At 41.5% G+C, this 24699-nt stretch overlaps 1 protein-coding gene across 10 annotated transcripts in view; it reads left to right on the top strand.

The window, feature by feature from the left end:
* The window catches only part of LOC132887083 (microtubule-associated protein 4), a 271926-nt gene that overhangs the window by 190975 nt on the left and 56252 nt on the right, over window positions 1–24699 (top strand). For 8 of the 10 annotated variants that reach the window (XM_060922440.1, XM_060922439.1, XM_060922446.1 and 5 more), the window contains one exon: window positions 4472–5824. The exons of 1 other annotated variant lie outside the window; for it this stretch is intronic. In XM_060922440.1, the coding sequence (XP_060778423.1) occupies window positions 4472–5824 (1353 nt within the window). The remainder of the gene's footprint in view (window positions 1–4471; window positions 5825–24699) is intronic. One more of the 10 variants, XM_060922442.1, reaches the window with a different exon arrangement.

Genomic DNA, 24699 nt, shown 5'->3' with positions numbered 1-24699 from the left:
TTTTACACTGTCGAACTCCTTTCTGATATTGCTCCACTATTTGTCGGTGCAGAATTAGGGGGATTGGTGATCCTCTTCCCATCTTTACTTCTGAGAGCTGCTGCCACTCCAAGATGCTCTTTTTATACCCAGTCATGTTAATGACCTATTGCCAATTGACCTAATGAGTTGCAATTTGGTCCTCCAGCTGTTCCTTTTTTGTACCTTTAACTTTTCCAGCCTCTTATTGCCCCTGTCCCAACTTTTTTGAGATGTGTTGCTATCATGAAATTTCAAATGAGCCAATATATGGCATGAAATTTCAAAATGTCTCACTTTTGACATTTGATATGTTATCTATGTTCTACTGTGAATACAATATCAGTTTTTGAGATTTGTAAATTATTGCATTCCGTTTTTATTTACAATTTGTACTTTGTCCCAACTTTTTTGGAATCGGGGTTGTATTCATTTTACAACTTATGGTGGTAAATAAAAGTGTGACTTTTCATGGAAAACACAAAATTGTCTGGGTGACCCCAAACTTTTGAACGGTAGTGTATAACTGGTCAGTGTGATCCCTGCCTTAATGCTCACATCAAAGAAGAGAATGGGGAACACTGTGATGTCAGTGACTAATGTTGGTATGGTTGTTGGTACCAGGTGTGCTGATTAGCTCATAAGGCCGATGAGCCGTTGCCATGGCCTGGCGTCCGCCGTCCACAGTTCATTTAAATCGTATCTCCTCTGTCAACTCTCCATGGATTTCCATTCCGATTGCTTTGTTTGAAAGAACTCACTCATCACTCCGCTTGATCGTTTTGTCAAATTTTTTGCTAACGAGTTAGCAATTAGGACAAATCAACGAATTTCCCAGGCCTCTCACTGTCTCCTCTCTCTCATTTCTTATCCGATTTCAGTTCTGATCGATGTTTTGGATAGAGCTTCACATGAAGAACGTAACTTGGTCATATGTTTGTTGATTTTCCTGTTGTACACAATTTGTTTACAACTTTGTTTATTTTTAGTTAAATCGTATCTCCTCCCTCACTTCTCAGTAGATTTCAGTTCTGATTGTTTCGTTTAAAAGAACAAACTGCTAATTAGGTCAACTTCACAAGTTTTCAGACTTTTCATTAGAATTGTATCTCCTCTCGCGGTTCTCACCCGATTTCAGTTCTGATCGATGTTTCGGGTAGATCTTCCCTCGGGGAACAAAACTTGGTCGTTTGTTTGTTGATTTTCCCTTTGAAAACGATTTGTTTACAACTTGGTTTATGTTCAGTTAAATCGTGTCTCCTCCCTTAGTTCTCAGTGGATTTCAGTTTTGATTGTTTTATTTGAAAGAATTGAATCTTCTGCACAAAACCTGGTCGTTATATTAGCAATTTTTTGCGAACAAATTAGTAATTAGGTCAACTTAACACACATTTTCTTCTGACTAGAGTTGTGTCTCCTCTCTCATTTATCATGTGAATTCAGTTCAGATCGACGTTTTGGGTAGCTCTTCCCATGAGGAACAAAATTTAGTCCTTTTGTTGATTTTTCTGTTGTGAACAATTTTACCGTGGAGGTTGGTCCTCTCTCACATTCAGTGCATTTACATGCACATCCAAATTGAGCTACTGTCGGTAATCGAGCTAAGGGTTCCAGCAGGGGTGCCAGAGAAATCCAATCCTACATGCACACAAGGAAATCGAGCTATTGTGTGAGGTACATTGTGCACCCGAGCCACAGGTGGCGCTACACGCCCCATCGTGTTGGTACACGTCCGGTTGTCATCATGAAGAAGAGCTATTCAAGAGTATAAACAAAGTTATCAGCAGTGTTGCCAGATACTGCTGACGTTTTCCAGCCCAAAACATGTTCAAATCCGCCAAAATGCATTTAAAACCGCCCAATCTGGCAACACTGGCAGTTCCGTGTTCACAAGTTCCGTGCTCAAGCTGTTAGGCTTGCTCTAACAGACTGTATGGCTACAAACTGTCCTGCGCAGACCACTGTTTTGTAAGACAACTTATTTTGCACAATTGTATATTTTTCTAAAGTCCATTTTTTGCTTACAATTTAACTTATGTCTTAATAAACACACAAAAAGTTCAATTGTTTTGTTTTTATTGACATTCTTCAGATGTTGGACATATATATATATATATATATATATATATATATATATATATATATATATATATATATATACACACACACACACAAATACAGTGACTTGTTTATGTACACAATTCACAGCTATGCAACAGCTGTACAGATGTATTTGGTGATACAGTAAGTGAGCTAAATTTTAACAGTGCAAACAATGCCACAAAAAGAAAAGATTCATGCCGTTGTCATGATTCGTTGTCATGCCGACCGAGGCTGTTGTGTTTCCCGCTTGTGGTCTCGTCACTCGTCACTCCCGGAAGGGGCAGTGCTGAAGTAAGTAGCTCGACTACGTAGCTCGATAGGGTTTACATGCACTAAGTAGCTCGGCTACAATCGCATAATCTAGGTCACGTAGCTCGATTACGAGAAATCAAGTTCGGTTCGATTTCAGCTGAGCTAAGGTGTTTCCATGGCATTTAGAACTTCGATTTCAGTCGAGCTACAGCAGAAATTCGATTCTCTCTATGTGCATGTAAACGCACTGAGTGTCACATTTCAGTTCTGTTTGATGTTCTGGTAGTCATGGTTGTTTTGATGGCAGGCCAGATGAGCGATTACATCCTTGCCGTTCTGGTTTGAATATTTCAGAAACTGCTGATCATATGGGATTTTTACACACAGTAGTCTAGAGTTTGCACAGAATGGTGCTAAAACAAAAAACACCGAGTGAGTGACGGTTCTGTGGGTAGAATTGACTTCTTGATAAGAGAGGTCAGAGGAAAATGGCCATTGTGGTTCAAGCTGTCAGGAAGAATATAGTAACTCAGATAATTACTCTTTACAACGGTGGTGCATCTCAGCATGCGCAAAACACTGAACCTTGAAGTGGTACGTATCAGGTACCACTTCTGAGAGTCTGAGACTACAGTAGGCACATGTTCACAGAAACTGGACAGCTGAAGATTGGAAAAAGAAAAAAACAACAACAGATTTGGTCTTTTTCCAGTCTTCAACCGTCCAGTTTTGGGGAGTCTGTGCCCATGACAGACTCAGATTCCTGGTCTTTGCTTACAGGAGTGGAACCTGATGTGGTCTTCTGCTGTTGTAGCTCACCCACTTCAATGTTTGATGCGTTGTTCATTCTGTGATGCTTTTCTGGTCACCATGGTTGTAAAGTGTGCTTATTTGAGTTACTATAGAATTCCTGTCAGCTCAGACCAGTCTGGTTATTCTACATCGATCTCTCAGTTCAATAAGCCTGCAGAACTGCAGTTTTTGGCACTATTCAAGATTGTTGTGTGTCCAAGAAGATCAGCAGTTTCTGAAATACTCAGACCAGCCCTTCTGGTACCAACCTCCATGCCATGATGAAAGTCCCAGAGATCACACTTTTTCCCCATTCTGATGTTTGACGTGAACATTAGCTGAAGCTCTTGGCTTGTATCTGCATGCTTTGGGTTTTTTTCTTCATCAATCTGCTGCCACATGATTGGCTGATTAGATAACTGATTAGATAACACGAAAGTACAGATGTTCCTCATAAAGTGGACAGTAAGTAAACATTATATAAATGAAAAAGAAACTGTTTTAATATGCCATCCATCTTAAGCTCTCAGGGTCTTTAATGGTAACATCTGCGAAGAATGGTACGCTACCAATTTGACAGCATTGTATTATAGTAGGAGGTGTGAGTCACACACAAGCACAGCTTGCATGGCAGTCGGTGTGTGCTGATTAAAAAAAAAAAGTGTAATTCTAAGCAAATTGAGCTTGCGCCTCAAACAGGGACCATATAGATGCAACTTTCTTCTGAACCCAGGTCAATAAGATTAGAGAACAACTTCGTAGGTGATTAAAAAAGTCATAACTAGTTCTCAGATTTGAGCACCATGATACTTCTGACTTCTTATACAAATGTTAAAAGCAAAGCTGTATAGACTTTTCATGAATGCGTATAAACAGTATATGTAACAAAACTGTGAGACAGACTAAGCAGGGTCTCAAATGGACACATCTGTTCATATTGTAGTAAAAAAATAGAATGCTGATGTCAAGAAGTACAGATGCATTGCAAAAAAAAATAAGAGGGTGGTTGTAATTTATTGACGTGTTTCTGCTAAACATATACTGTACATGCATTGCACCTAAAACGAGTGCCACGTTGGCCAATTACCACAACCTGTGTAAGACTGAATGTAGTGAAATGTTGCTAAAAATTTCTGAAATTGTGTTACTTCAATCTTGGATTCACACTGCATGTATTGCAGGTATGTAAGTATACAATGCACACTATAGATTGTGTGTTTTAAATTAAATTGAGCCTGTGTATTTGAGAGGGACAGCAAAAAGCAGAGTGTTTCCTGATCATTTTTATTCCCTCTTTGCATATGAGGTGTCTTTGCTGACCGCTGGCCAGATGACGCTGGCATTCCCTCTGACCTGCCCTTCACTCCCAGTGTTTCTACTGTGATCAGTCGCCATGCAGGCCATCTAACAGAGAGCCAACAAGATGTCCCTGGCCATCAGTGGTCCATCAGAGATAGTGGTCTGGGGGACAGGGATGAAAGAGAAACCGAGAGTTCCGATCACAAAAAAGAGAAGAAGAAGAAGAAAAGAAAGCCCAAAGATGATGTATTTGATCAAATGGAAAGTAAGAGTAAACTAGAAATGCAGAGTGAGAACACTGATCTGCTTGAGGGATCCCATCAGATGTTGACACGCAAGGAACGTGATCGAGATGAAGGCTGGCAGCATCAGGACGTCAGTCGGGCTGGGGGAAGGATCAAGAAAGGCAAAAGCCGTAAGAAGATTCCAGAAGAGTGGGCAATTCATGCAGAGCCCTTTGTCCCTACTTCACCCCTAATGTCTCATGATTTTGGAACTGAATTGACAACTTGTCCAGCACCAGGAGACATTCAAGCCTGTGGCCAAAGTCTAATCTTTCTCACTGAGGATTACCCTGATGAGGGCCTCATGCCATCATCACTTGCCAGTGATCTGCTTTCACTTACAGCTAGTTCTCCACTGGCACCAGTGGAAACCAACCTTGCAGCTCACTCAGCAAAATCCCACTGTGAGGAACCAAGTTTTTCAGCCACAAGCCACTTGTCTGGTTCACCCGGTTTCCATGATATGCTTATGGAAACAGATAGCGGTGGCATTGATAGTACCAAAGATGCCTTCACCCTCCCTGCATCATTGAGTAAAGCCGACCCTCATGTGACTGACGTGAATCCCCAATGCTTTGTGCCTAGTGAGGGAGCCTTTGAAAAGGTCATGTTTGAGCAAGAACCATCCTTCATTGACCCAATAGTGGGGACCCATGTTTTGGCTAACGACCCTGTGGTTGACCCCTTGATGTCCACTCCTGGCAAAACTAGTTTTGGATCATCTATGGAAGCTTTGATCTCAGCACCTCCATTCTCGCCATCTCAAACTGCTTGGTCCCTTAATGGCTCAAACCTGAACAACCAGGGTGAGATCTTTGACATCTCCAGCATGAAGGGCACTACCTATGAGGAACCTGTTTCAGTACCTTTACTGTCACCAAAAAGCAAAACGCCAAAAGAAGCCAAGTCAAAGCACAGCAAGAAGACTCGTTCATCGTCAACAAGGAGTCCCACATCATCTGAAGCGAAACTGCACTCTCCACAAAATTCTGGTTTGAACCCTGCTGCTCCTCCATTCTTCCCTAGCTTTGCTGAAGCCCGAGAGCATGTGACAGACCTGCCTGTCATGCTGCAAGGTTTGTTTTTGAAGGATAGAATTTGGATCCACTCATTGCATGACTTGGTGGATCCCAAGCCTTGCCTTGGCTGCAAAGGGCTTGGGCTAATAGGCTCTTTACCTCAGCCACTAACACATCTGTCCCCCTGCTGGACATCCCACTATCCAGGTTCACTCAAAGTTAGCTGGCTTGGTTTGGCTTGTGTTTGAAGGGTGCCTCACTCCAAAGAAAAGCACTGTGTGTATGTGTAGGGCAGAGCTGTCCTCATTAACCACCTGTGATCCAGGGTGTATAATACTAACCAAATGTCAGTTGGTTTGCGTTGTTACAGGAACACATTTGTGTTCATACACCACACTCCAATCAGTGTGTCACTGTCTTTTCTTACTGTTAGGCTGCACTGAATCTACTTAACAAAATAGTCCTTTCTGAACTCTCTTAATAATCTGTGCATTTCTTTCCATGGACCTGTTATATGTGTAGAAAGATTACTGATTGAACGTTTACCACAAAGCTAAAATGATACATATTAAGGTGCTTTTTTTGGACAAGTAAAACAAATTTTTTTTTTCCTTCTCTGCATGTAATGATGGCATCCTTCCATTGACTGACTTGTGTTGCTGCAGGTAAGCCAGTTTTTATTTGTAGATGCTTATTTTTATGATGTTTTATTGTTTGTTTATATGGGTCCGTCTCAGAAATTGGTCTCTCATTTGGGACATTATGGTCAAAAAATACATTTTCTAATTTTACTATTTTTTTTTGCATTTACCTAACACTCAATGTTTCTTTCGTCATGTTTAAGATAGTATCTTGCTTTATCTGGCCTCCACTGTGGAAATTTTTTTTGATTACAATTCAAATGCTTTTGCAAAATTGATTTACATATAAAATAACTACATCATGAAGAGTTAAAGCCCCTCCTTCACAGATGAGTGAAAATATTGAATAAATTTCCTCTTTTTGATTGCTTGGGTTAAAAATGCCAAGTTATGATGACTGAACTGATTATTCACTTAAATATGAATAATATGATACATTTTGTGTATTTGATATGGCGAAATAGGACACAATGGATAAATCAAGAACACACCGGAAAGATGAGAATAACGGCGCTGGTAAAAGAACAGCGACTGTACCGGCTGAAAGTCGCGCGGGTCTCTGCTGCGGCGTGCGAGCAACGGGACATCACTACCGCACCGGACGGAGTGGGGGCGGGGCAAAATGACTGGCCATAGATTCTATCAAAAGTTCGATCTAAATTGACCATGGTTGCAAAATATTGGCCAAAAATACGCAAACACTACGAAATATGAAAGTAAGATGAAAAAGAAACATTCTATTGCCTTATACTGCAAGACTAAAACAATAATAAAACTGTCAAAAGTCACCTTTTCAATGATAACGTCCGAACAGATCACTCGCGTAACAGAAAGACCGCAAATGGAAGCACGATCAACTTCTAACTGTTGGAGTGGAAAATTCCATTCTACACATGCAAATTGTTAATGTGTGTCCTTCCCCGCACACAAATAACACGCTACGGTAAAAAATAGACCACAACTCATTTTATAGCTCAGAAATTCATACAAGACCAGCTACCATCGTAACATATTCTGTAGGAAACATATTTTATACCTAACTTTCAGCTTTCATTTTAAAAACAAAATCGCAGATTTGTAACTAAATTTTATATGGCGTAGTGATTTTAAGTTACTACTTTTGGTGAGGTAGTGACCTTGACCCTGAGGCTTTCCGTTTAGATCAAAACACACGATCGTATTGGTTTTGGGTTTGCGGAAAACGGAGTTACGACGGTGATCAAATATTTTGCGTGATGTTTTATTACGGTTATGATTATTCTGTGAGCGCACCAATCCTTAGGTGTATAAAGTTACAACTTAAAATAGAATTAGTGGTAACTGTAGACTTTTCAGTGGACTACAACCTTTTTAAGGGAATGCGATGCAGTCGACCGTTTATCATATCCCAGATCAAGCCACCATTTTTCCACAAATTTGCAGAATTTTTGCCAAATTCTGAATAGAGTATTCACATCAAAGATTTAGTTTTATCTGTATTATTTCTTTCATCATTTTATTTCAAATTAAAACCAACATCACCATTCAAAACCGTATAGTTTATTGACTGTGAGTATATTTAGTGGGGTACCCCCACAGTACCCAGTTTCTGAGACAGACCCATATATATATATATATATATATATATATATATATATATATATATATATATATATATTGTATTGTGCCTTAAACAAGCCTCTGAATATTAAAGTGAAAAAGGAGTAATGCTTTGAATTCACATAGGTGGCTTGGTCACATTTATATAGTAATGAATTAATGATCAAGCCATTATACTACGAGTATAATGGAGATAGCATTCAAGATATCATAATAGTAAAATCATGTATGCTTAGGATACACTGCTGTGTTAATGAACATATGACTGGAAATGACAGCGATCTGAATGGTTTTCATAATTAATGATGAAAATCAGAACAAAGCAGATTTCAAACTCTGCTCTGCAAAAATATTTGGGGGGGGTCCTGGCATCTTCTTACCAAACAAGTAACCAGATAAAACATCATAAACACAACCCACAAGGAGTTCATTGCTATAAGCACATGGCAGCAACCAGCTCGACAAATGAACAATGGCTAGATGGGGAAAAATGTCTACAGACCAGGATTAATATACTTAACACAAACCAAGACTAAAACTAGCAGTGAAAAATATCATTCTGTTAAATGAAATAAAAAATAAAATGACAGTTTTCAAAAAAAGAATCATGGAAAAACTATATTTTCAACAATACTCTTTAAATGGTAAGGAGCAAAGGAGACCAATTGCTGTAGGTTTGAAAGTGAAATGTTGTCCCATTCTTACCTGACATAGGATATCAGCGGCTCAGTAGTTTGGGGTCTCCTTTGTCATATTTTGCTTTTCATAATACGCCAGATACTTTCAATGAGTGACGGGTCAGGACTGCAGGCAGGCCAGTTTAGCACCTGGACTCTTTTGCTCCGGAGCCATCCAGTTGTAATACATTCAGAATGTGGTTTGGCATTGTCTTGCTGAAATAAGCAAGACCTTCTTGGAAAATGTTGTCTGGATGACAGTAGGGCTGTAACGATACACCCAACTCATGATTCGATTCGTATCGCGATTTTTGACCCACGATTCGATACACCCACAATTTTTTTTAAAATGTTTTTTTAAAGTAGTAAATTTGACTTATTAACATTTACTTACTTACATTAACTATTTAATAACAAATAATTCAGACCACTGCAGAGAATGAGTAATATGTATGCAAAAATGAACAAATGTATATCCAAAGATTGTTTTATTTCTCAAAATAATACTGTTGAGCCGGAAGCTCTGTTTTTTTCGGTTCTGAAAAAGTCATTTTTCCAAATCGTGTAAATCCGTTAAGATTTTTTTTTGGGGGGGGGGGCTCTCTCACTGTCTCACTCTCATAGGGCCAATGATTTTCTGTGATCGCGGAAAACAGATGGAAATTACGGAATTTTTATAGTGAAACATTGCTCGCGTGTCAAAATGTAACTGCCGCAGAAGGCTTCCGCCCAAGCAGACATGCCTTCAGTGTTGCCAGATATTGCTAACATTTTCCACCCCAAAATATGTTCAAAACCAGCCAAAAAGCACCTAAACCCGCCCAATCTGGCAACACTGCATGCCTTTCCGGTCAAGTGATTGTGATTGGCTTGTGGCACACCTAGCCAGCCAATGAGCTGCTTGTTTACAGATTCGCTCCCCGCGTCGCAACCAGAATGGCGACCGCTTAAAAGAAATGAATGCTCTGCCAGTGGCGAATGTGGACGTTGCGTGACTCGCAGAAGATTGTCGCAGGTCGGCGAAAAAACAACTTACTAATAGATATAAAAAAAAAAAAGTAATTTAAGTAAGTTTAAAATGTAATTTTAAATAAAAAGTAAAGTATTCATAAATTGAAGTTTGGAAGCGCCTCTGTTTTTGGGCTGAGGAGAAGCTTGAAAGGGTGTACCGCGATTCTGCCTTCTTGTATCGCGACACGGATCGTGGCTCTGCGTATCGCGATTTCGATTTCGATACGCATATTGTTACAGCCCTAGATGACAGCATATGTTGCACCAGAAACCTGTATATATCACTGAGCATTAATGATGGCTTCCCAGATGTACAAGCTACCCATGCCATGTGCACTAATGCGCCCCATGCTAACATGGACGCTACCTTTTAAACTGTGCGCTTATAACAATACGGATGGTCCCTTTCCTCTTTAACCCATGGCAGTCCATGATTTCCAAAAGGAATTTCACATTTCGATTTATCAGACCACAGGTCAGTTTTCCACTCCACCTCCGTCTGAGCTCGGGCCCAGAGAAGGCCGCAATGTTTCTATATCTTGTTTGTATATAGTTTCTTTTTTGCATGGTAGAATTTTAACTTGCGTTTGTGGATGCAGTGACAAACTGTGTTCGCAGATGATGGTTTTCAGAAGTGTTCCTGAGCCCATGTAACTACTTCCATGACAGATTTGTGTCTGTTTTTAATGCAGTGCAGCCTGAGAGTCTGGAGTTCATGGGCATCACTGTAACTAAACTGAAATAAAAATAAACTGAAAAACTAGGTGCGTGAAAATATCAGCTCTTACCCAGTTTGCTCTTGACAATCAGCGACTATCAGTCATCGACAACAAGGAAATTCAAAGCAAGGAATTTATAGCTGTGCAGAAACGCTCTTCCGAAATGAAACAAAACCCACTCTTGCCCACTGCAACCCGGAGACGCAAAAACAGAAGTAAATGAAATGTTTAGCTCTTCGTACTACAGTATATGATAGAATTCCAGCTACTTTTGTAGGGTAGTATATGGTAAAAATGGACTACATCTTTTGTGAGGGATAAAGTATTTTATTCTATCCACATTCACTGGATATGAGCAATCGCGTGCTCTGATTGGCTACTCTACTACTAGGCTATCAGCTCATATACTGTGAGTAGAGAAAAACAAAATGGCAGAGCTCATTGCTGAACCAACTGAGAAACTCTTCTCGAAAACAACCCCGCCCCCCCCAATACAAAAAAGCAACAAAATATGGAATGAAAGTATTTGATGGTGAGAACGTATCTTTTTTTTTTTTCCACGAATTATTATCAGAGCATTTTTCACAAATCGCTACTGTCATTTCGCCGGTTTGTTTACATTCTAAACGGAAATGATTTTTTCTGACATTTATGTATAAAGTTTTTATTTGTCAAATTTGCAAAAAATAAAAATGCTCGGTTTCTCAAAATCCAGCGACTGTGGATAGAATAAAACAGTTATTCCACTCATCGTCGTACATGGCTTATAGCCAACTGGGCGCTACGCATCTCGTCGGCTATCAGCTCATGGACTGTCTCATCTCATCTCATTATCTCTAGCCGCTTTATCCTTCTACAAGGTCGCAGGCAAGCTGGAGCCTATCCCAGCTGACTATGGGTGAGAGGCGGGGTACACCCTGGACAAGTCGCCAGGTCATCACAGGGCTGACACAGAGACACAGACAACCATTCACACTCACATTCACACCTACAGTCAATTTAGAGTCACCAGTTAACCTAACCTGCATGTCTTTGGACTGTGGGGGAAACCGGAGCACCCGGAGGAAACCCACGCGGACACGGGGAGAACATGCAAACTCCGCACAGAAAGGCCCTCGCCAGCCCCAGGGCTCGAACCCAGGACCTTCTTGCTGTGAGGCGACAGCGCTAACCACTACACCACCGTGCCGCCCTCATGGACTGTACGACTGAAATTTTGTGGAATAACTGTTAATTATACCGTGTGTGTGTGTGTGTATATATACACATATACTTACGGTGGCAGTAAAAAATTTGGACACACCTTCTAATTCAGTTCAGTGTATTTTAAAACACGTCATGTCTTAAAGTAATGATAGACTGTTGTTTCTCTATCGTTAGTTGACTGGTAATGTGAGTGTGAATGGTTGTCTGTGTCTATGTGTCAGCCCTGTGATGACCTGGCGACTTGTCCAGGGTGTACCCCGCCTTTCGCCCGTAGTCAGCTGGGATAGGCTCCAGCTTGCCTGTGACCCTGTAGAACAGGATAAAGCAGCTACAGATAATGGATGGATGGATGGATGGATGGATGGATGGATGGATAGTTGGCTGGTTCTTGACATGATATGGATTACTACAGTTGTTGAATAGGACTATTTACTCACAAAATACAGTCCAAAATACAAAAAAACCTTCGATATATGGAAAAAAAACATAGATAGATAGATAGAGCGGTATGCTCTACTTAAAGCTGACAGTACATAATAAAATATTTATACTTACAGTTGGACTATATTGGGTTAGGAAGTGGCTCCTATAAATAGCTTAGCAAAACACAGCCCTAGTAGGCACAGATCTATGATTAATGAACAGAGGACAAAGATACGGTCTCCTTTCACTGTGCTTATCTATCTTCATTTCCTTTTACACTCTGCAACCCCCACAGGCATGATGGTCATGGTTTTTCTTTTTTCATCCTACTCCGTTGTCAAAAGCAGACTCTCAAGCAGGAAACAGGAGCTTGTTTGTTTGTCAGGATTCGTTCATTTAGATCGTTTATAATGTGATGTTTGTTCAAAGCGACGGAAGCCGAGGGAGGCCCTTCATATAATCCTTTTTTTTATTCACCTTGTTATCCCGAGATAACGACATAATTAATTCAGGATCTCGAGAAAACAGCACAACTAATTTGAGATCTCGAGAAAACAAAACAATTATTTCATGATCTCGAGTAAACAGCTGAGAAATGGTTCATTCAGGTGCGCCAAGAGACTTGTGATATGCGACTTTGGGGCTAGTTCTCATTCTGTATAGACGCAACTTTGGTCATTAGAATGTCTGGAATAATCGATCACCTAATAAGGCAATATTTTGATCAGGTGTTGACGCAGGGAGAGATTGCATTAAGGGGGCACAGCTCTGCTAGAAATCTCAGCTGTTTTCTCGAGATCATGAAATAATTTTGTTTTCTCGAGGTCTCGAATTAGTTGTGTTGTTTTCTCGACATCCTGAATTAATTATGTCGTTATCTCGGGATAACAAGGTGAATAAAAAAAGATTATATGAAGGGCCTCTCGCGGCTTCCGTACAAAGCTTTCTTCAAACTGATTATATTATGAATTGGGACGCATTGATACAGATACTGGTATCTGGTATCACTTGTAATCCCCCAAAATTGCTCCAATATCAGTGTCTGTATGGATTATTTTACTATGTGGCATGAAAATAAAAGTGATGTGGATGTATTTCACAATCAGGTGGTGTTTACATTAGACCGTATCCGTCTCGTTTTCGTCGCGGATGCACTGTCCGTGCACATTAAAACGCCGGGAAACGACTCCACAGGCGGAACAACTTGAATCCGCCAGGGCCCACGTATTCAATCCATTACGTATCTGATCCGGTGCTGTGTAAACATTGAGGAACGAGGAAACGCTGTGCTGAGCTCTAGCTGACGTCGTCATTGGACAACGTCACTGTGACATCCACCTTCCTGATTCGCTGGCGTTGGTCATACCACGTTGGTCATGTGACACGACTGCTGAAAAACGGCGTGGACTTTCACTTCCTGCTATTTGTCCCGAATCACTGCTCGTGCGCTTCACTCGCGCGCTGTGTGAGCTGCGCAGGGCCGGAGTGCGCACCCTCCAGAGGGCACTCGCTGTTCAGGGCGGAGTGATTTGGAGCGCAGGATGCCTGCGGAGCCGAGCGTATCCGTGTATCGGCGTTGCTGTGTGCACGCGAATCGTGTATTGGTGTTGCTGTGTGCACGCGAATCGTTTTAAAAACGTTAATCTGATGATCCGCTGATACGGTCTAATGTAAACACCACCTCAATGATGCCAAACAAATCAGATTGCAAACTGTGCTCAGTGAAAACGTTAACATTAAGCGAACCCTGTCTAGGTGAGAAAAATGTCTACAGACACCGCAAAGTGAATGAAAAGTAATAGTTCTGACCAAGTATGTTTTTGTTGGTCAGAAACTATAAATCATTGATAACAGGAGATTCTGATGTAATAAAACAAAAATGGGTACCCTGTAGGTACATGTGGCTACTGCTTATAACTAAAATAGTTTTCTGATCCCATGTCCATACAGTAAATATCGCATATATACATGTTATCAATTATACTCGCCTCATGTCTTGCAAGCATCACCAAGCTGTGAGCAGCATCAGGGCTTGTAGCATTTTCGTTATCAATTTTGTTTACTGTGTTTTGTTCAAAATCCAGTGCTATGAACTAGATCTGTTTTCAAAATGGCAAGAAAGCACTTGTTCATGAATTGTTTTAGAGGCATTATTTAGTACTAATGAGCACATTTTGTTTCGCAAGTGTAGTGTAAAGACTAAAATAAAAATAAATTAAAAAATTAAAGCGAATAGCAGAAGTTTAATGTCGGCTTCTCAATATACAGTGGATATAAAAAGTGTACACACCCCGTTAAAATGATGGGTTTTTCTGACGTAAAAAAATGAGACCATGATAAATAATTTCAAAGCTTTTCCCCACCTTTAATATGACCTATAACCTGTACAATTCAATTAAAAAACAAACAAATCTGTTAGGGGAAAAACATTAAAAAATAAAAAACATGCGGTAAGCTGGTTGCATAAGTGTGCACACCCTTAAACTAATACTTTGTTGAAGCACCTTTTGATTTAATTACAGCATTCAGTCTTTTTGGGTCGGAGTCGATCAGCCTGCCACATCTAGACTTGGCGATATTTGCCCACTCTTCCTTGCAAAAGCGCTCCAAATCTGTCAGATCGCGAGGGCGTCTCTTGTGCACAGCTCTCTTCAGGTCACCCCACAGATTTTCAATTGGATTGAGGTCTGGACTCTGGCTGGGCCGTTCCAAAACTTTTGGGGTCATTGTCGTGCTGAAAGATGAAATTCCTCTTCATCTCCAGCTTTCTAGCAGACACCTGAAGGTTTTGGGCCAAAATTGACTGGTATTGAGAACTGTTCATAATTCCCTCCACCTTGACTAAAGCCCCTGTTCCAGCTGAAGAAAAACAACCCCAAAACATGATGCTGCCACCACCGTGCTTCACCGTGGGTATGGTGTTCTTTTGGTGATGTGCAGTGTTGTTTTTGCGCCAAACATACCTTTTGGAATTGTGGCCAAAAAGTTCAACCTTGGTTTCATCAGACCATAACACATTTTCCCACATGCTTTTGGGAGAGTTGATTTTTTTTTTTGCAAAATTTAGCCAGGCCTGGATGTTTTTCTTTGACCCTACCTCATAGTCCAGACATATGGAGAATACGGGAGATTGTTGCCACATGTAGTACACAACCAGTACTTGCCAGAAGTTCCTGCAGCTCCTTCAGTGTTGCTGTAGGCCTCTCGGCAGCCTCCCTGACCAGTTTTTATCTTGTCTTTTCATCAATTTTGGAGGGACGTCCAGTTCTCGGTAATGTCAATGTTGTCCCATATTTTCTCCACTTCTTGATGACTGTCTTCACTGTGCTCCATGGTATATCTAATGCCGTGGAAATGTTTTGTACCCTTCTCCTGACTGATACCTTTCAACAATGAGATCCCTTTGATGCTTTGTAAGCTCTCTGCGAACCCTGGCTTTTGCTGGAGGATGCGACTGAGTAAATGTCGGAACTTTATTTGGGGTGAATCAGAGTCATTTTAATTGATGGCACGTGTGAACCCAAAAAGACTGAATGCTGTAATTAAATCAAAAGATGCTTCAACAAAGTATTAGTTTAAGGGTGTGCACACTTATGCAACCAGCTTATTGTATGTGTTTTATTTTTTGTGTTTTCCCCCCGAACAGATTTGTTTTTCAATTGAATTGTACAGGTTATTGGTCACATTAAAGGTGGGGAAAAGTTTTGAAATTATTTATTGTGGTCTCATTTTTTACATAAAAAAACCCCATCATTTTAACGGGGTGTGTACACTTTTTATATCCACTGTATCTGCCACAAAGCTCAAAAAAACTTACAAAACCTTTCATTTGACCTTTCAGAAGGACCAAACAAAAGCTGTGATAATCAAAAGGTAAATTTTCTTAAACACCACTTACCTGATATCGAATCACTAGCTTTGGTGAACCATGAGGTGAATTTCGTTTATCTTTTTATCTGCCGATTATCTTCCGATACTACGAAGTTATAACGAGGTTTCTCTTATTTTGCTTCTGGTTCTGATCGGTTCTGAAGTTTATCAAGAAGTAGAACGGGTAATCGAACTTGATCGGATAAGTGCTGACCGGTTACGAAATTTCGCTATTGTTACACTCATTCTTATATTCTTACAACACGATGACATAGTGGCTTCGCCACTCATTCTTGTGTACCTTTGATAACACAAGATCACCTGTTCATATCGCGAGATCACGATTCGCTGTTTGGTGATTTTAATGCTTATGCACAGTGCGCTATTGTTACACTCATTCTTACAACACGATGACATAGTGGCTACTGCCTCGCTTCGCCTCTATGAGGCAGGAGCCACAAAAACATATTTACAGCTGTGCAGAAGCGCTTTTCAGTGGAGAGCCAAAAGGTCCCAGGTCTCATCTCATTATCTCTAGCCGCTTTATCCTTCTACAGGGTCGCAGGCAAGCTGGAGCCTATCCCAGCTGACTACGGGCGAAAGGCGGGGTACACCCTGGACAAGTCACCAGGTCATCACAGGGCTGACACATAGACACAGACAACCATTCACACTCACATTCACACCTACGGTCAATTTAGAGTCACCAGTTAACCTAACCTGCATGTCTTTGGACTGTGGGGGAAACCGGAGCACCCGGAGGAAACCCACGCAGACACGGGGAGAACATGCAAACTCCGCACAGAAAGGCCCTCGCCAGCCACAGGGCTCGAACCCGGACCTTCTTGCTGTGAGGCAACAGCGCTAACCACTACACCACCGTGCCGCCCAAGGTCCCAGGTATAAATAGCTAATATATAGCTAATATAGTATATCTAGCTAATGCTAGCTATACTGTATTTAAAATCTACTAGTTGACGTTATAAAGAGCGGGCCTCATAGTTTAAGTGCATGGACACACGTGTTCACTTTTCATCTCCACTAAACAGAACGAAATAAAATGTTCCATGACATCCATCCATCCATTATCTCTAGCCGCTTTATCCTGTTCTACAGGGTCGCAGGCAAGCTGGAGCCTATCCCAGCTGACTACGGGCGAAAGGCGGGGTACACCCTGGACAAGTCGCCAGGTCATCACAGGGCTGACACATAGACACAGACAACCACTCACACTCACATTCACACCTACGGTCAATTTAGAGTCACCAGTTAACCTAACCTGCATGTCTTTGGACTGTGGGGAAAACCGGAGCACCCGGAGGAAACCCACGCGGACACGGGGAGAACATGCAAACTCCACACAGCTCGAACCCAGAACCTTCTTGCTGTGAGGCAACAGTGCTAAGCACTATGCCCCCGTGCCGCCATCTTGGACTGATTAATACTATGCAGGTTACTCATTTCAGTACTGGTTTTGACAAGTACCTAAAACATCTACTCATCCTTGTATTGGGTTTAAAAATATTGGTATGGGTGTATCCCTCATTGACTATGTAGATACTCGGGGGCTATTTTAATCTTAAAATATACCATCAGTTAAATCGCTACATCATGAGAAGAGGTGCAGCACTGATTTAGTCTGTTCATTTATTCGTGAAGCATGTTCTGTGCCTGCTGTTTAGTCATTGCAGAAACAAAAGAAAGGTGGTTTTATTCCTTCCTCCAGTGCAGCTATTTCTAAGGCATTGTATTGTCGCAATGTTGATTTGCAAAAGGTGACGATGGAGGTTTGGATCAACGGCAAGAAAATGCTTTGACAGAGGTTTATCTTTTGATTTGCTGAGATGTGAATAGTGTGTGTGTGAGAGAGAGAGAGAGAGAGAGAGAGCGAGAGAGGGTGTGGCAGTATGACACAGCTGTCTCTGCTGCCTGTGTAATTTTCAGCTCTTTTTTTCCCGGGGAGGATCTGTGTCACTTGGGGTGCTATTTATCTGCAGGAGGAGGCAGGGTACCAGGGTTCGGTGTCAGCCTTCCAACATGCAAATAAACATGCTATGGGAATTAAGATTAGAATTCAGGATCTAAGTCAAGCAAAGCTTTTGTGTCGTGTGTGTGTGTGTGTGTGTGTGTGTGTGTGTGTGTGTGTCTTTCATTCATATGATTACCATATGAATGAGATTGATTTGATTGATTTTTTTTAATTATTCCTTGTTATCCGTATGATGTGAACTGATTCTGGACCACTCTGAAAATATTTATTGAAAGAAAGAAAGAAAAAGAAAACCCCGATGACAAGGCAAAGTCCAACATTCAGTTTTGTTGCTTGTGTACATTTAGTGCTATCATCTTTTTGTCTGTGTTGTTCAGTGTTATTTTAACATTCAAATTTCCAAATTAATCATAGCATTAGTATACTATATCTATATCCACAAAAGTCATGTGTAATTTTTATACCCCTGCTCCGAAGGGGGGGTGGGGATCGGATCCTGGTTTATTTACCTTTGTCTGTCTGTCCGTCCGTCCGAAACACCCTTTTTCTCAGCAGCCACAAATCATAGCCACTTGGTACCAAACTTCAGCTTGGGGTTCTATACCGTGTATACCGTTTTCAGGTCTGTCGCACATCGACTTCCTGTTTACCGACTGAATGTATTTATGAAACATATAGCGTGGATTTACAAAATTTTCCTCACATTTTTCTCAGCAACTACAAATCACAACCACTTGATATTTGGTGCCGAGCTTCAGCTTGGGATTCTATACCGTGTGTACCGTTTTCAGGTCTGTCGCACATCGACTTCCTGTTTACCGGCTGAATGTGTTTACGAAACATATAGCGTGGATTTACAAAATTTTCCTCACATTTTTCTCAGCAACTACAAATCACAACCACTTGATATTTGGTACCAAACTTCAGCTTGGGGTTCTATACCCTGTGTACCGTTTTCAGGTCTGTCGCACATCGACTTCCTGTTTACCGGCTGAATGTATTTACGAAACATATAGGGTGGATTTACAAAATTTTCCTCACATTTTTCTCAGCAACTACAAATCACAACCACTTGATATTTGGTGCCGAGCTTCAGCTTGGGGTTCTATACCGTGTATGCCGTTTTCAGGTCTGTCACACATCGACTTCCTGTTTACCGACTGAATGTATTTACGAAACATATAGAGTGGATTTTGACGCTATTTCAAGAAGCAAAATGCTATTTCAAAATGGCAGTTTACCAGGATGCTGTTTGAAATCCCTGGGGAGAGACACTGCTCTTTACTTACTTGTTTCAGGGTTCATTATTTGTTGAAGTCAACATTCATAATAAGTGTCCTATTCCTTCGATTGCTTGCATTCTGATTTAAGCGAGAGTGGGGGGGATACGTAAGTGAGCAGTAGCTCACAGGTGATCTTGTGTAGGCTTAGGAATAACAGAGAATGTTGTTAAGACCTTTATTTCAGAAGATATGGGTGAAATTTTACATGTGAATGCAGCCTCGTACCATGTCGGGCTGTCAGAATACCAGAATTTTTACTTTGATACTAACACCAATCCGGGGTTAAGTTTAAATGATAGATAGATAGATAGATAGATAGATAGATAGATAGATAGATAGATAGTTAGTTAGTTAGTTAGTTAGTTAGTTAGTTAGTTAGTTAGTTAGTTAGTTAGTTAGTTCCTTCCTTCCTTCCTTCCTTCCTTCCTTCCTTCCTTCCTTCCTTCCTTCCTTCCTTCCTTCCTTCCTTCCATCCATCCATCCATCCATCCATAAAATGTGCTTACGGCAGAATCTTGGTTGTGTTTGTACCGTACAACCCCAAACTGGACCATTATCTCCTGCAGAGTTAAAAGCCTGTACCTAGCTATTGTAATTTAAAAACGATTAAAACAGGAAACGTGTATTTTGCTTGGTAACTAGCCTAGAAACGTTGCAATAGCTAAAATAAATAAAATGAGTGTCTATGTAAAATTCACACTTTTATTATTAAAAGGTTAGTTTATAAGTCTCTGAGACAGACAGACATATCTCCAATACACATTGAATGCTATGCAGGACAAGTGGTGAGTAAAGGTGCAGGGAGTGGAGTGACATATATTTGTTCCATGTACTTGCCCTTTTTTTTTTTTTGATTTGAGGTTAATTTATTGTCCCTATTTAATAGGTGTGTGATTTGAGATCACTAAGTCATATTATGGACACCTGGTTTCTTAAACCTGTTTCAGCATCCTGGTATATAGAGCGAATTAAATGATGTAACGGGAGATGAAGAAAATGGAAGAGAAGCTAAAATAATTTTCCATGATTGTTTATCTATCACTTCCTTTCACTTTCACAGCCCTCACTGTTATTTACTTGGTATAATGCAGCATATAGGCCAGTTAGTACTGGCATTATCTTAAAGAATCTCTTTAATATCGGCTGGGGAATCAATGATACCGGCTCCCCTACGGCGATGACTCTCAGGTGTGGAGATATTTTTATTTTCAACGTCAGACCAAATGGCTGTGTGCTTGCACCCTCCCCAGCATTTTAGTCATCACCCAGGCGTCTGTGTCGATTTTTGACGCAAATAGAACGCTTCAGTATAAACAGAGAGCAGTCTGCATGTTTATATTACTGTGTCTAAATTGAAGTGTGGGGTTTTTGCGAACGTGAGCTACTGAACCGGCTTGTCATTTATTGAACTATTGCACGTCAGTGGATCGATTTGAACTTCCGATAAAGATTATTTAAAAGGGAACGATTGGGTTCACAGAAAATAGCTGAGAAGGTCAGGTCCTTGTGTTGCTCATCAGCAGACAGACTTCCTTGGATAAGAGGTGTGGCTTAGCGAGTTGCTATGGTAACTGAAGAACAGCTGATGTTTCCTTGGTAATGGGGACAGATGCTGAGGAACTAGGCTTGGGGAAGCTGAGCTCCAGTTTGCCCTTGTGAAGTTTAACACACGCATCGATGCAGACTGTTTAGTAATAATGCGCTATAACACATCGATGCTCAAGAAATGATATTCGAACGTCTATTAGAGCATCGTAGGTTTCCAGTCTACATGGAATACTGTCACCTTAATCATACTCATTAATCGTCCAGCTCTGCTTGCATTCCCCAAAGCTGGCTTTACAGTTTAATGTCATGGCATCTGGTTAATGGTAGGGGTTCCAGTCTCTTGTCTCTTTGAAGGAAACAAATACCAGAAAAAGACTCATTAAAGGAATGTATAGCCATACTGAGAAGGAGTATCAGTGTGTTAATTATGCGGATATGCAAATCAGCCAGCCTTGGGCTTGTTTCTATAATAGGCACTAGAACTTGATGGCTCCAAATCCGTGGGTGGTATAAGGAGAAAGGAAGAACAGTCTGTCCTACGAGAAGGATCTTACTCTACATTTTGATGCGAGAATAAGAAAAAATATTATATTGAAAACATCCACTCTCTGTACTAATGCTTACCGGGTTATTCAGAGTAGCCAGCCTGCTTACCAGCACGTGCTCAGGATTGAACCCCAGTCTTTAGTGCTGTACACATCCAGCACAACCTGCTGCATCACCAATGACACTGTCGACTTTTTTTTTTAAATAAAGCTTTTTTGTTTCCTGTGTAACAGGGCTTGTGATAAAAGGACGAAGTCAGTGGGGTCATCTGGAGAATCACTTTAGATGCCAGTCAGTGCGTTTACATGCACATCAAATCAAGCTACTGTCGGTAATCGAGCTAAGGGTCCCAGCAGGGGTGCCAGAGAAATCCAATCCTACATGCACACAAGGAAATCGAGCTATTGTGTGAGGTACATTGTGCACCCGAGCCACAGGTGGCGCTACACGCCCCATCGTGTTGGTACACTTCCGGTTGTCGTCATGAAGAAGAGCTATTCAAGAGTATAAACAAAGTTATCAGTTCCGTGTTCACAAAGTTATTAGTTCCGTGTTCTCTTGTGCTGCTCGCTACTACTACTGTTGTCATGCCGACCGAGGCTGTTGTGTTTCCCGCTTGTGGTCTCGTCACTCGTCACTTCCGGAAGGGGCAGTGCTGAAGTAAGTAGCTCGACTACGTAGCTCGATAGGGTTTACATGCACTAAGTAGCTCGGCTACAATCGCATAATCTAGGTCGTGTAGCTCGATTACGAGAAATCCAGTTCGGTTCGATTTCAGCCGAGCTAAGGTGTTTCCATGGCATTTAGAACTTCGATTTCAGTCGAGCTACGGCAGAAATTCGATTTTCTCTATGTGCATGTAAACGCACTGAGTGATGAATTGAATGCCAGTGAGTAGGAGAAGGGTTACATCTGGCGAGCAGAAAAACAACAGGAGGCATTTGTTTGCAACGTAGTCAACAAAATCTGGACAGTCACAGATTAATTTTCTCTGTCTGCTGCGTCCTGTTGTTGTCAGCATTAAGAGTGTTCCTGAGATCAATATGTCTGAGCGCAAGATCAGCCCTCTGCACGCTCACTCCCCTACTTGCAGCCACCACCACTATGACAAGACTCATGTTGTCATGGCAACAGGAGGCAGTTGCTTTGGAGACTTAATGAAACAGGGCGACCGAGGAAATAATGGCAGCTCACTGGAGAGTTTATGGTGGGTGGGTTACGGAGCTAAACATAGAACCTCAGCAGCCAGAACAAGACTTTCAGGCTCTTGTTGTGTCTTCTTTCTCACTTTTTTCTCTCTCTCTCTCTCTCTCTCTCTCTCTCTCTCTCTGTGACTACCTGCATTCCAGTATTCACTATAACTAATGCCACTGGCTGTACTAATAACCACACACATCTTTGAAGATTAATAACTGATATTTATTAATTAGAATAAGCATTTGTTTTTGTGAACCCTCTCAAATATGCTCCTCTTTAAGCAAATCGTCACTGTCCAAGTTCAGGAGTCTTCTGCGTATTGTAGTCATCGGCATACTGCAGACACCCAAGTTAAGGCAGCCTCTTATACCCCTTTTCCACCAAATCAGTTCCAGGGCTGGTTCGGGGCTGGTGCTGGTTCACAACTCGTTCAACTTGTGAGCCAGCTGAGAACCAGTTTGCTTTTTCATAGCTCGCGGTGCTAAGGGAAGCCACGTCATTACGTTGCTGTATACGTCAGTTACGTCGCTGTATACGTCAGTTACGTCGTTACGTTTGCATGAACCTTGGTGCGAATATCGAAGCAAAAACAACACGGAAGAAGCAGCAACAACAATAATAATAATGGCTGACTTCGCGTTTGTACAGCTGCTGCTTCTTGTCGCTTAAAAATGGCGATCTAGGGGGTGTCGTGGCTCAGGTGGATAAGGCGCCATACCATAAATCCGGGGACCCGGGTTTGATTCCTCCCCGTCTCTCTCTCTCCCGCTCATTTCCTGTCTCTACACTGTCCTATCCAATAATAAAAAAGGTGAAAAAAGCCCCCAAAAAATCTTTAAAATAAAAAATGGCGATCTTTCGCGGTCTTGTTATTGTTGTTGGTCTTAACAATCCCCCCCCCCCCCCCGATGACGTAATTGGTTCTTTCCTCTGGCCCAGCAGAGAGTTGGTGCTAGCCTGGAACCGGTTTTTCTGGCCCCAGAGCCAGTTCTTTGTCAGTGGAAACAGAAAACCCGGTTCCAAACTAAGCACTGGCCCCGAACCAGCCCTGGAACTGCTTTGGTGGAAAAGGGGCATTAACCCCTTCAGTGCCTTTGGACGAGTCACGTACGTCATGAAATCTTTTACCGCTGCGCATTATGACGGAAGAATGTTTTAGGCATTGACTGTAATTCATATGTGCCACTGTGAAGTAAAAGTAACGCGCCATGTAAGGTACATACCGTAAAAGGAGGTGTTTATGACGAGTAGCGTACGTCATAAGGCACAGCGGTAAAAGATTTCATGACGTACGTGACTCGTCCAAGGGCATTGAAGGGGTTAATTGGAAATTTTGTTTTCTCTGCAATACAGCTGCACAGTCCACTCGTAAATAGGTTTAGCTCTTGTAGTGTCTTATTATATGATGTAGGACTTTGTGTTCCTGTGTACTGTTCCTTGGCTGTGAATTGGACGGCCTGTTACCAAAGATACACAGATCTGCTTCGAGAATGACTGACAGTTTTCGAACACCATATCCCCTGGGTGTATTTGTCCTTTTTGCTGTTGTTTTTTGTTGGTTCACGTTTGTCATTTGTCTTCTGGCGGGTATGAGTTTTATGGCTGGTAAGCGTTTGCAGTGCTGTCTGCCTCCCCTTCCCCAGAGAGTCTAGCAGCAGGCTCCATACGTGACGAGATCAGAGACAGCAGGCTTCAATTTGCCTTTGCATGGTCACCGTTTCTCACTCCGTTTGGCATCCCTCCATCTTTGTTTATCCTTCTCCCCACACCTCTCCACCTCTATCTTGACTGCAGCATGCTCTATTCTGAAGAAACTGTTTCACAATCAGAGCATACTAAAATGCCACCGATGTAATTGGCATCCGGTTAGGATTCTGACCCTGACAGCATATGACTTTGGAGCGTGGATGTGCAAAGCCCCCTGCTGGTAGCCTGAGAATGCACAGGTGCAGTTAAAACACTGAGATGGAGGGTTTACCAAGGTGGATGTGTGAAATAGCAGATTATTAATCTGGAGGTGTGAAAAAGAGACCGACAGTGTGTATTGATCAGTGATATGACTAGTTGCATTTGTAGACTGCAACTGGTAAAAGATTTTCAGGATGTAAGCAGTCGGTTTGCAGGTGCAAGCGGCTCTTCCGAGTGGTCTTAATTTGGTGGAAAGGTAAGCATTTTGATGAGGTTAAGCTGAGATTATATTAGAAGCTAGACCTTTTGCAGAA

The sequence above is a fragment of the Neoarius graeffei genome, chromosome 5 (genome assembly GCF_027579695.1).
Source record: "Neoarius graeffei isolate fNeoGra1 chromosome 5, fNeoGra1.pri, whole genome shotgun sequence".
NCBI classification, from domain to species: Eukaryota; Metazoa; Chordata; class Actinopteri; order Siluriformes; family Ariidae; genus Neoarius; species Neoarius graeffei.
Note: the sequence above shows the minus strand (reverse complement) of the source record. Positions and strands in the feature narration are given on the sequence as shown.